At 35.1% G+C, this 13887-nt stretch overlaps 1 protein-coding gene across 5 annotated transcripts in view; it reads left to right on the forward strand.

The window, feature by feature from the left end:
• MIPOL1 (mirror-image polydactyly 1) overlaps window positions 1-13887 on the forward strand; it is a 307526-nt gene that overhangs the window by 243106 nt on the left and 50533 nt on the right. For all 5 annotated transcript variants that reach the window (XM_070775479.1, XM_070775475.1, XM_070775476.1 and 2 more), the window contains one exon: window positions 9985-10215. In XM_070775479.1, coding sequence (XP_070631580.1) covers window positions 9985-10215 — 231 coding nt within the window. The remainder of the gene's footprint in view (window positions 1-9984; window positions 10216-13887) is intronic.

The raw sequence follows: 13887 nt of genomic DNA on the forward strand, positions 1-13887 counted from the left end.
CTTACCTGATAAGGTGCTTCGATTTATAACTTAGACATGGCTGAATTCAGGTGTGGTTAGGTCTGATTTGGATATTATGCCATGGCTGGCCATGCTTGCCTTTTTTTAATTCCTTTCTCGTGTCACTTTGGATTCCTACTAAAATATGGTTAAATATGAGAAGCTCTAGTCCATCCATGTTGCTGTGAAGATTTTCTCTCAGTCTGTGGATTGTCTTTTCATTCTCTTAACCGTGTGTCTTGCAGCATACAAGTTTTTAATAAGGTTTTATATCTATTTTTTTTCATGGATTATGTCTTTGGTGTTGTATCTAAAAGCTCATTGGTAAACCCAAGATCTTATATGTTTTCTCTTATGTTATCTTCTAGATATATATTGTTTTGCATTTTGCTCTTCAGGCCTATAAAACATTTTTAGTTACTTTTTGTGAAAGGTGTCAATTCTCTGTCTAGATTCTTTTCTTGTCTGAATGTTCATTTGTTCCAGCACTTTGAGAAAAGGCTATTCCTTGTCCATGGAAGTGCCTTTCCTCTTTCGTCAAGATCAGTTGGCCACATTTGTATGAATCTATTTCAAGACTTTCTGTTCTCTTCCACTGATCTGTTTGTCTCTTCTTTTGCCAGCATAATGCTGTCTTGATTGCTGTGGCTTTACGTCCTAAAGTTGGGTGATGTCATTCTTCTGACTATTCTTCAGTATTGAGTTGGTGGTCCTAAATCTTTTGCCTCACCATGTAAACTTTAGAATCAGTTTGTCAATATATAAAATAATGTTCTGGTCCTTTGATTGGAATTTCTTTGAATCTATAGGACAAGTTAGGAAGAATTGACATTTAACGAACGGTATTGAGTCTTTTTAATCATGTACATGGAATATCTCTCCATTTATTTAGGTCTTTGATTTCTTTTATTCCAGTTTTCTTCCTGTTGGATTTATATCTAAATATTTCATTTGAGGGAGTGGTAATATAAGTGGTAGTATGTTTTCATTTTAAATTGGAACTGTTCACTGCTGCAAGATAGGCAAGCAATCAACTTTATATTAACCTTCGATCCTGCAGCCTTGTTATAGTCACTTATTAGTTTCAGGAGTTTTGTTGTTTTGTTTCTGTTGAGTCTTTGAGATTTTCTACATAGACAATCATGTCATCTGTGAACAAAGAGAGTTTTATTTCTTCCTTCTTAACCTGTATACATTTTATTTTCTTGTCTTACTGTATTAGCTACAACTTCCAGTACTGTGTTGAACAGAAGAGGTAAGGAGAAATATGTTTGCTTTTGCTGTGATCTTTGGGAGAAAGTATCTAATTTCTTACCATTAAGTATGATGTTAGCTTTAGAGGTTTTTTGGCAGATTTCTGTATCAAGTTAAGTAATTTCCTCTCCCTCTAGTTAGCTGAGACTTTTTATTATGAATGGATCTTAGATTTTGCCATTGCTTCTTCTGCATTTATTGATATAATCAAATGATATTTTTTTCTTAGATTGTTTTATGATGGATGACAATAATCAACTTTTTAATGTTTTATACCTAGAATAAATCTTACGTGTTAGAGTGTATAATTCTTTGTGTACTATGTTGGGGTTGATTTACTAATATTTTGCTGAGAATTGTTGCATCTATATACATGGGAGATAATATTCTGTAGGGGTTTTTTTCTCATAATATCTTTATCTGATTTTGGTTTTGGGATAATCCTAGGACTCATAGATTGAGTTTGGAAATATTTCTCCTGTTTCTGCTTTCTGGAAGAGATTATGAAGAGCTAATTGATATCAAAAGAAAAAGAATTGGTATCATTTCTTCCTTAAATGTTTAATTAATTCATCTGGGCCTTGTGCTTTCTTTTTTGGGATATTATTGACCGTTGATTCATTTAATAGCTAAATACTTATTCAAACTGTCTATTTCTCCTTGTATGAGTTTTGTTAGTTTGTATCTTACAAGGAATTTGGTCCATTTTATCTAAGTTATTAAATTTGTGGACATAGAGTTGTTCATAATGTTACTTTTAATGTGCCTGGGATCAGTGAGGACCTATCATTTTGCCATTAGTAATTTTTATCTTCTTTTTCTTGGTTAGCCTGGCTAGAGGTTTATTGATTTTATTAATTGTGATAGGCCAAAAATGCTTCTTCTCAAAGATATACACATCAAATTACTGGAACCTTTAAGTGTTACCTAATGTGGCAAGGAGATACAAGAAAGTTACAAACACTTGGGAACTAAACAACACATTTCTAAATAATCAATAAGTCAAAGGAGAATTGTCAAGGGAAATTAGATATATATATGTATGTATATATGTGTGTATATATATGTATACACACACATGTGGAAGTGAATGAAAATAAAACTGCAACATAGCAAAATTACCGAGACACAGCTAAGGCAATGCTGAGAGGGAAATTTTTAGCACTAAATTCATACCTTAGGGAAATTTGAAATGTATCAAATTAGCAATCTAAGGTCCTACTTCAAGAATATGGAAAAAGAACATTAAAATAAATACAAACCAAGCAGAAGGAGGAAAATATTAAAAATAAGAACAGAAAGAAGCACATAAGAGCAAAGAGAAGATACATGACGATATCAGGAATGACAGGATATCACTATGGACTTTCCAAAGATAAAAACAATAAGAGATGACTATGAACAGCTCTCAGTTCAGTTCAGTTCAGTTCCTCAGTCGTGTCCAACTCTTTGCAACCCCATGAATCGCAGCACGAGTCCATCGAGTCAGTGATGCCATCCAGCCATCTCATCTTCTGTCATCCCCTTTTCCTCCTGCCCCCAATCCCTCCCAGTACCAGAGTCTTTTCCAATGAGTCAACTCTTCGCATGAGGTGGCCAAAGTATTGGAGTTTCAGCTTTAGCATCATTCCTTCCAAAGAAATCCCAGGACTAATCTCCTTCAGAATGGACTGGTTGGATCTCCTTGCAGTCCAAGGGACTCTGAAGAGTCTTCTCCAAAACCACAGTTCAAAAGCATCAATTCTTCAACGCTCAGCTTTCTTCACAGTCCAACTCTTGCATCCATACACATCCACTGGAAAAATCATAGCCTTGACTAGACGGACCTTTGTTGGCAAAATAATGTCTCTGCTTTTGAATATGCTATCTAGGTTGGTCATAACTTTCCTTCCAAGGAGTAAACGTCTTTTAATTTCATGGCTGCAATCACCATCTGCAGTGATTTTGGAGCCCCAAAAGATAAAGTCTGACACTGTTTCCCAATCTATTTCCCATGAAGTGATGGGACCAGATGCCATGATCTTCATTTTCTGAATGTTGAGCTTTAAGCCAACTTTTTCACTCTCCTCTTTCACTTTCATCAAGAGGCTTTTTAGTTCCTCTTCACTTTCTGCCATAAGGGTGGTGTCATCTGCATATCTGAGGTGATTGATATTTCTCCCGGCAATCTTGATTCCAGCTTGTGCTTCTTCCAGCCCAGCTTTTCTCATGATGTACTCTGCATAGAAGTTAAATAAGCAGGGTGACAATCTACAGCCTTGATGTACTCCTTTTCCTATTTGGAACCAGTCTGTTGTTCCATGTCCAGTTCTAACTGTTGCTTCCTGACCTGCATACAGGTTTCTCAAGATGCAGGTCAAGTGGTCTGGTATTCCCATCTCTTTCAGAATTCTCCACAGTTGATTGTGATCCACACAGTCAAAGGCTTTGACATAGTCAATAAAGCAGAAATAGATGTTTTTCTGGAACTCTCTTGCTTTTTCCATGATCCAGCGGATGTTGGCAATTTGATCTCTGGTTCTTCTGCCTTTTCTAAAACCAGCTTGAACATCTGGAAGTTCACGGTTCACGTACTCCTGAAGCCTGGCTTGGGGAATTTTGAGCACTACTTTACTAGCGTGTGAGACGAGTGCAATTGTGCGGTAGTTTACATACATAAAAATGGAAACTTAGAAGTGACGGACCATTTCCACAGAAAAAATTATTATTCCGTTACTGATACATGCAACAACCTGGATGAATTCCTGGGGAACTATGCTGTGTGAAAAGAGAAAATCCCCAAACCTTTCTATTTGTATAACCCCCTTGAAATGACATTATACAAATGGGAAATGGATTAGTAGTTATTATATTTAAGGAGAGGGTGGAGTGGTAAGGAAGTAGGGAAAAAGAAGGAATCTTTGTGGTGAAATAACTGTTTTGTATCTTGTCTGTATCCATGTCAACATCTTGGTGATGCTATTATACTATAATTTTACAAAATGTTACTGTTGGGGGGAAGATGGTTAAGGATACCAGGCATCTTCTGTATTACAACTCCATATGAATGTGTAATTATCTCAAAACAAAAAGGTAAATTTTTAAATATTCCTCAAGAATGGAATGGAATGGAGTCGGGATGAGGGAACACAGTGGAGAATGAGGCTTCGCACAAACATAAGAACAAAAGGAAAGGAAGTGAAACTGATATGACTCTTCTAGAATGCTAGAGTCCACTTGTTCAAATGGAGCATTTAAGCAACAATGTTCAATAGATAATTTTTGCCAGCCTCTTACAGAAAAGCCACTGTTATTGGCCATAGAAGGAAATAAAGAAGAGTGAAAGTATTAAAGTAGAAAAGATAAGACAAGCATAAAGTAGGTATGAAGGGTAGTGGAAAGTGATGAAGTTGTGTCTCCTTGGCAGGATATGGGAGAGTGACTTCATGATGGTTGTGACTATTCATCTGGGTCTTAAAGTGTAGTGATCAGGCATTCATAGTAGAGGCAACAGTGTGAGCAGTAATCTATAGTGAAAAGTGTGAGGGTGTTTTTAAAGAATAGTTTATGTTACCATTTGACTAGAATTAAAAATTTTTGATAGCATAGGTAGGATGAAGCCTGAAAAGAAAAGCAGAACAGAGTTCTGGAGCACCTTGAATTGTCAGACTAAACCTTGGGACATCAGCCTAGAATTCTACATCCAGGGAACTTACCCTCCAAAAGTGAAGGAGAAGTAAAGACTTTCTTAGACAGACAGAACCTGAGGGAGCTTGTCACCAAAACACCTGCCTTGCAGGAAATGTTAAAAGAAGTTATTCAGAGAAAAGATACTGACAGTAAGTTAGCAACTCAGATTAAATTAATTGATGAAATAAACTGGGAAGTAAAAAAGAGGCTCTGTTTTCTCAGAAAATGTAGTTAGGACAGCATAGCTCATACTTCTGCTTTCCATACTGGCTTTGTCTTTATTTATTTTTATTCAGTAAAACAAGCCAAACCTGCCTGTTGTTTTTTTTTTTTTAATGATTTAATAATGTTATCAGTGAGTGATAAGGTTAGGAAAACTAAGTTACTTCTCCCAATTCATGAAAAATCTGTAGCAACAAGTAGGTTTTTTTAATCATAGTATTTATAAAATATCTAAGTCTTATATGATATCTTATACAAAATAATTAGATATAAATTATTTCTTTAAAATTATATAATGTAAAAAATTATATAGTGTATAAATAGCTGGTTTCTTCCAGGTGTTGTGCTAGATATTTTCATATAGATAGATTACCTCGTTTTCTCTCATATAAACTTAATGAGGTTTTTCTCATTATTTTAGAGTTGAAGATAACAGTCAAAGGGGTACTGTATTTTTCAGACAGAGTGAACAGCAAGACTGAAATTTGAATCTCCTTCTTCAAAATCCAAATCCAGTCTCTTTTTGTTTACCAGATTTGACGTTCTTGACGTATTAGATCGGATAATTCTTTGTCATGGGGATCTGTCCTCTGCAATGTAGGATGTTTAGCAACATCTCTGGCCTCTACTCATTAAATACTGGTAAAAATATTTTTAAAGGCTCACTTTCTATAGAGACATTCACTAAGAATTACATAGTTTCAAAACTGAAAGAGTTAATTTAATTTTTTATGTTACTTCATTACCTTCATAATAAATAGGGTTCGTTACCCTCCGGTGTTAATGCCCTGTAAGCCACACTCTTTCTGGGGGTGATTAACAGCTTTTCTGCTGTTGTTTTATCATGTATTCTTACTGCGACTTAAAATATTTTCCTATACGATGTCATTTAAGTGCCATTAAATTGTAATGCTGCTGTATGGGAAAAGATGCATCTGAAAAGCAGTGCATCTCAATCAACTTGGAACAGAGGTTAAATGTGATAAGACTCTGAAGAAAACTAACCAGTGTGACCCTCTTGTCAATTTAGGGAAGAACTTTCTGAAGAAAAGTGTTAGTGCAGGCTTTCCTGGTGACTCAGATGGTAAAGAATCTGCCTGCAGTGCAGGAGACCCGGGTTCCATCCCTGGGTCTGGAAGATCCCCTGGAGAAGGGAATGGCTATCCAATCCAGTGTTCTTGCCTGGAGAATCCCACGGACAGAGGAGCCTGGCGGGATACAGTCCATGGGGCCGCGGAAAAACAGCACTAAAACAAAAACTTACTTCAGTGGTTGTAGATTTATACACACTAGGAATATATCCACTCTGCTGCTGCTGCTGCTGCTAAGTCGCTTCAGTCGTGTCCAACTCTGTGCGACCCCATAGACGGCAGCCCACTAGGCTCCTCTGTGCCTGGGATTCTCCAGGCAAGAACGCTGGAGTGGGTTGCCATTTCCTTCTCCAACTCTACTTCACCTTTATTCCTCTGAGAAAATTTCCCTAAATTATAAACATTCTGATTTATTGAAGTTTATGAATATATTCTTCCTGTAAAGTTTCCCTATGTAAGTTAATATGTTGGAATTAGAAAGTAAATCACATGATACTGAAAAAAACTGCAAAGTATTGTAAGTTCTAAGAAGGAAAAGAGGTTATATGAGGGAACATATAAATTTAAATGAAGAGACATAAAAGTTTTATCTGAGAAACCAGTACTTATGCTGAGCCCTAGGACCTTAGTCACACAGAAGCGTGGAGAGAAAGGCATTCCAAACAAATGCTTCAAGCAGGAAAAGCTTGCTGCACCTGAGAAATGGAATGTCTGCTAGAAGGTGGTACGTAGAGAGACCAGGTGACAGAAGGCTTTGTAGCCCATGGCAAGTAGGGGAGGATTCCAGCCCACGTAAAAGGCTGTGATGGGTGTAAAAGCCAGATCCTGGCTCTGCTAGGGGTGAGATTAATTAAATTACTTATGTCTTTGCTTCAGTTTTTTTATTAGTAAAAAAGTAATATTTAATAGGACTTTCCAAGTTGTTGTGAGGTTTAGTTAAAATATGTAGTTCATTATTATCATCAGAGATTTATTCTGAATTCAGCAAGGAACTATTATAGGGTTTTGAGTGACATTATCTAATTCATCTTTTTATGAGATCACTCCAGCTACTACTTCAGTCTGAGAAACCCTTGATGGGGATTTAAAGGTTTCCAAAACACGCTGAATGATGAGTAGCTTTTTGAGCTTGAGAATAAAGGGTCCCAGTCACAGGTCCATCTGAGAGAAAAATTAAAATCTGCTAGTATAAACTTACTCCCCAAAAGGAAAAAATTAAATGATAGAAGACTAATAAATGATGAATGATTAGGGAATTAAATTGGGATAACATTGACTTTAATAATGGTATAATTTTTAAAACTGAGTCATTGATTCTTAATAGTTAATTGTTTATAATATACTAGAGAGTGTTTTAGGTATCATAAAGAAATGCAGAATTCCCAAAATAACCTGACTGACTTTAAGTTTTAAATGAGGAACATATATGTAAGATTAAAATACAAAGGAACTGGATAGGCTAAGATTTTTTTAAATAGGACACAAGAAAACACTGCCATAAGTGGAATAATAATAAACTGGATTTCATTAGCATGAAGAACTTGTATTCATCAAAAGACAACATTAAGAGAATGAAATATCACTGTACCCCTATTAAAATGGCCAGTTTAAAGGACTGGCAGTCCCACTCTAAGGTTGCACATAGAGCAACTGGAACTCCCTTGTGATGGGAGCATACACTGGCGTGACCACTTTGGGAAACTTTGCAGTGTCTGCTAAATCTGGACATACATATACCCTTAGGAGAAATTCTGTTCCAGGTATGAGTGCTTATGTCACTTATATCTCAGTAAACCTGGAAACAAAAACCAAAACAAAGAAGAAGCAAGTACGTAGGTCCATCAAAAGACACGTACAAGAACTTATTCACGGCAGCAACAGTGGGGTGGTGAAATAAGTTGCTGTGTATTTATGTAACAGAAAACTTAATAGAATTTTTTTAAAAAGCGAACTACATGCAACAACAGGATGAATCTCATAAACTTTATCTTAGCTAAAGTAAGTCAGACAAAAAGTTCAAAAACAGGCAATATTAATCTTGATAGAGGTTGAATTAGTGGTTACCTTTGGGAAGGGGATCAACGGTAAGGACTGGAGTCTTCTGTATTTGTTCTGTGTTTTGTTCTTTACATTTTGTCAAAGCTGAATGTTTTAGATTTGTGCACAGTATATAATTTAAAATGTAATTGACATTTAAAAGTAAAGAACATAGACCTTTTAGCGGTTTTGTTTTGTTTTGTTTTTAGTTCCTTTCTTGGATCTTTCAAGTAAACAAAAAGAGTGGATTGAAAGAAATTGGAAGTTGGAAGAATGTAGAAAGTATGAGAGGACAGAGAAAGAATAGGAAAATGAGCAAGAGACAGAAGTCTTTAAGTACATGGATTGGTAGAAAGAAGAATGAAATAAGAGTTAGATACATAAATAAGGAGGTGAAAAAGCACAAAGGAAGGCACTTTGCTTGCACTCCGCCAATCTGGCACCATGCACCATTTCTATTCATACACAGTAATCGATCATTAGACCACAGTGTAGCAGCATTCTCTCTTCCAGATTAAGTTGAATTCTGGAATGATTTCTTTTGGTGTGCTAACTGTCCCTGCCTCAGGTCCATCTTATTTCCTTGTGACACCTTCTCCAAAGTGAGCACCTTGGAGAGGTGTATAGGTTGTGAAGTCAAGAAGAAGAAATTTATCATTACTTTAGTTGGAAAAGTTTTAGATAAAGTACTAGGCTAGATATTCAGCCAGAGTTAAAGTTCCCTGACAAGCTTTCTGCAGCTTTAAGGATTAGATTACTTTCTTTCAACATTATCAATCTGTATTATATAGTTGGGTTGTTTTACTTCGAGTCTCCCATCGACATTTCTTTTGTATGCATATACTGAAATGATTTTATTTAATAAAAAAAGAACATCTCCTGTGTGGATTTTAAATTTCCCCTTATTAAATATTTATATTTTCAAAATGTCTTTATTTAATTGAGTGAGGTGCTTGGTGCCATTTCAAAATAACCTCAGGTGGTAGATGTAATGACATATCAAAGATTTGACCTTTAGCATTTTAGGATTCTATTTGTCTGCGTTTTCTTCTGCATTCATTTGGTCTTAATTTATATGCTGTTTCTCTGTATGACTTAATGAGTGGGTGTATTTGGAGTAAGATTCATTAACAAAAAGAAAATATATCTGAATACATATTATTTCTGTGCGGTCTGACTGGTAATCTTAACCTCATTCATATCTCAACTGTGACAAGTAGAAAATGCTGTGTATAAGGCTGATCAGTATTTGTACAAACCTCATTCATTCTCATTAAGTGTTCAGCTGAATTAGACCCTGGATCTACTAAACTGATGCCCATTCTCTTACTTCTCACTTCTTTGCAGTCAGCTTATTACATTCTTTTATTTACCTAGAGATACTTTATTTTCCAATTCTTTGCTATTCCTTTTAAAGAAAATTGAATGTAATATTTACACTGATATAATTAAATTAACATCTTACAGCATCTTTTTGTATGCTTTGGTAGCAAAGATAATCATTTGTCTGGGTAGCTTTCAGCTTAGAAGCAGAGAAATGGATAATTATCAAGTATAATATTATGATATAAAAATTACTTTATCCATTTAAGTATGCCTTTATTGATTTTTAGAAATGGATCTTTCTAACTGGAGCTTTTTGTTTAATAGATTATTGGTCTGTAAGCCTACATATTTATGTTTAAATTTTTTTATTTTTATATTTTCTTAGTTTACACAAATCTTTATCCCAAGAAGAAAATCTGAAGGATCAGTTTAATCTTACACTTAGTACCTATGAAGAAGCTTTAAAAAATAGAGAGAACATTGTTTCCATCACTCAACAACAAAATGAGGAACTGGCTACCCAACTGCAGCAAGCTCTGACAGATCGAGCAAACATGGAATTAGAGCTTCAGCATGCTGTAGAGGCCTCCCGAACGGCCAATGATAAAGTTCAGAAGTAAGTAAAATGATCTTGTATTATTTCAAAAGTATGAAACAAAACGAGGCAAAAGCACTTTGTTTTGGCAACTAAGTAATATGTATTCATGCTATTAATAGTTTCAGACAGAAGTGGATTGAGCCAAATGCATGTGTTTAGACTACGTGTTGTATTTAAATTTGGGGTCAAAAAGTCATTTACTTGGGAATCATGGTTACTGTTTAGGGCAAACAACTTTTATTTTTGTTTGTGTTTAACTTTTTTTAACTTAGTAATTGATCTTTGTGAGTTCATGGAGGCCATACGATAAAAATCATTTCATAGGTACTGCATGAAGTTACTAGCAAAGGGAAGAGATGGGCAAGTTACTAATTTTATTCATTTAGCATCAAAGTAATCCTGCCTGAGCTGAAATTTTCTATGATCTTGCAGTTTGAGACCTCTAGGTACATAGAATCCAGTACAGTGAAATTCGTTTTCTTGTGTTGCTCCTCTGAAGAATTCAACACAGCTTTCATAGTGCATGATATTTATTTTAAATAATCTTTGCATTTTTATTCAGATTTAAATAAAGCTGCATAATCAGTCAGTCTTTAATGATGGCTAGCAAAATGATAACAAATAACTTACCATATAATGAAATCGCTTGTTAATTGATGAGACTTGAACACTGTAGCAGAATTTTCTTAGGCAGCTTTAAAGTAATAGAACTTTGTCATTTTAACAGAGCCTTTTTTTTATGTATTGCGAACAGCATTGCATCATTTACACACCTAGTCGCATTCAATTCTAAGACACTAAATTCTAAGACAAAGAGTTCTAAAACATACCTTTTTCCTTAGCAGTTTTTTTCATTTTTACAGTATGAAGTGTAAGTGCTAACTTCAAGATTTCTTACTTCTCACTACTTCTTATTTGAAAATAGGTCTCAAACATTTCCCTCACACTCCTGAAATTATATCTTATATCTTGATTCATAGCCCAAGGTCAGGTACATATGCAGTCAAGACTTTTTTAAAACAGATTAGGAATTTTGCATATTAATCTTTAAAGCAATGTCTTCTACCTTGAAACTTATGATTTATGATATTACATTTTTATAGGTTTAAAGATTAAGTTTATATTTGACCAGCAACTGTCTATAATTATTCACAATGAAATATTAATGTTCTAAGAACACCAAGATAGATATTTAGGTCTATCTCATTTCATTGTCAATTACAAATCAGTAACTTTTGACAGTCAAGATCTATTTTGGATCAACTTGCTTAAAAGCTACAAATACTTTAAATTTCAAAGTTTTCTTTACATGCAATCCTTTAATTTCTTTACATAACTAAAATTCCCTAAAATTGTGTTTCCCAAAGAGCATTAGATTTCTAAAATATTTGGAAATGTTGTCAGCTTTCATTTTTAAATCTCATCAGCTATCTTATTATTTTGTAAAGAGGTGGATGAAACTAGAGCCGATTATACAGAGTGAAGTAAGCCAGAAAGAAAAACACCAATACAGTATAGTAACGCATATATATGGAATTTAGAAAGATGGTAACGATAACCCTGTATGTGAGACAGCAAAAGAGACACAGATGTACAGAACAGTCTTTTGGACTCTGTGGGAGAGGGGGGTGGGGATGATTTGGGAGAATGGCACCGAAACATGTGTAATATCATATAAGAAACGAATCGCCAGTCCAGGTTTGATGCAGGATACAGGAAGCTTGGGGCTGGTGCACTGGAATGACCCAGAGGGATGGTATGGGGAGGGAGGTGGGAAGGGGGTTCAGGATTGGGAACATGTGTACACCCGTGGCGGATTCATGTTGATATATGGCAAAACCAAAACCAATACAATATTGTAAAGTAATTAGCCTCTAATTAAAATAAATAAATTTAAATTTAAAAAAATACAGTAAAAAAAAAAAAGAAAGAACTTTGTACCCCAAGAAGTAGAAATAACATTTTCGCTTATAATGCTTAACCTTTTGAAAAACTAGTGATATTGCCCTTATTTTTCACATTTAACAACAGACAAATCAAGACTTGGAAATGGCACCAACCATGGACAGGGTTTAAGTGCAATAATTATGTCAGTTACCAGAGTTAAATGTTAAATTTTAATTTAAATGTTAAATCTTTTATTCTGATTTCTAGCAATCAGACCTAGAGGAAGTATTATCAGGCTTTCCTTTTCATATTTTACACACTGTCTTTCATCTCTAGTTGCCCTCAAGTGTGCAGTGTATCTTCATCACATTATGGTGGGCATCAGCCTATTTTATTGGATATAAGATGATAACTTTCCAGGAAGCCAATTTGTAAGATGTTATTAGATGGTATTAGTATCCTCTGTATAATCTGAATTACTGTTACTAGCAATTATTTTTGAAGGTCCTTTGTAAATATATCAGTATTCGAGGCAATAATCAAAATTTAAACTAAAAATGTTCACATTTTCCCTTTCCCTTCATAACTAAATTTCTTAAATAGCTGATCTGTATTCACTCTAATTTTTCAATTCCCATTAGCTCGTCTACTACTCAATACACTATGGTTAGCTCTTATACCAAAATTGTTCTTCTTAAGATCACCAGTAATTTCCGAAATATTAAATTCACCGGCTCATTCCTAACTATTATAAAACTAGTATATGATCATGGTAAAATAAGTAAAAATGCTCATACGTCTTCAGCATGTTAATTTAAAATCTCAGGCTCTGGATTCAGAATGTATAGGTATGTGAACTAGGACATTTTATTTTAAAACATTATGCTGATGTGGACAATAAAATGTGGATAGTAATAGTCCTACCTCATAATGTTGTAAGAATTAGATGAGGTAATACATGTGATGCTTTTAAAACAATGTGTATTGCATAGTCCCTCCTCTTGTCATTTCACTCACACTGCGCTGTCTCACTCTTCAGAAGGGCACTACCTTTTCAGGGCTAAATGCCTTTATATATGTTGGCCTCTCTCCTTGGAGCCTTTGGCCCTTTTCCTTCATGAGAACTGTATTCGTCCTATGAGACTCGCTGCAGTGTAGAAGATAGTCAAGATTTGTAGTCAAATCAGACAGACCTGTGTTTGAGTCCCTGCTTTCCTACTTATTTCCTGTCAGATTTGGGGCAGATTACTTAACCCCTGAAGCAAAATTTTTTCAGTGAAAAAATTTGGACAGTTACACTGACTTCACAGGGAGAGTTTATTTGAAGAATAAACTGGATAGTATGTAAAATTGTGTAGTTTGTAATCAGTTACTGTAGCATTCTGCAAATTATATCATTAGTATCACCACATTTATCAAACCCATAGGAGTAGTTCAACTGCCTTTTCTCTACCAAGTCTTCTCCAACATCCTAGAAAATTAAATCACAGTCTTCTGTGTCATAGATTTTTTTGGTGAAAAATTACTCCTCTGAAAAGAAAGCCCTCCCATTCTGTATTTCCTGTCTCCATCATAGTCCTCGAAAGTTTCAGCCGCCCTTTCCTTCTTCCCTCACTCTTTCTTGTCATTCACGTTCACGTTGCCATCAGTCTCTGTTGTCTACTGCCTAAGTGTCTTCTGATTCCCACCACTCTTCCCTTGTTAACGTCATTAATTCAGGCCCTCATCATCCCTCATGGCTGTTGAAATAATTATTCCTCTAGACTATTGAAATAATCTTAGAACTAGTTTACCTGCCTGTAG

Source organism: Bos indicus, chromosome 21 (assembly GCF_029378745.1).
Source record: "Bos indicus isolate NIAB-ARS_2022 breed Sahiwal x Tharparkar chromosome 21, NIAB-ARS_B.indTharparkar_mat_pri_1.0, whole genome shotgun sequence".
Taxonomy (NCBI): Eukaryota; Metazoa; Chordata; class Mammalia; order Artiodactyla; family Bovidae; genus Bos; species Bos indicus.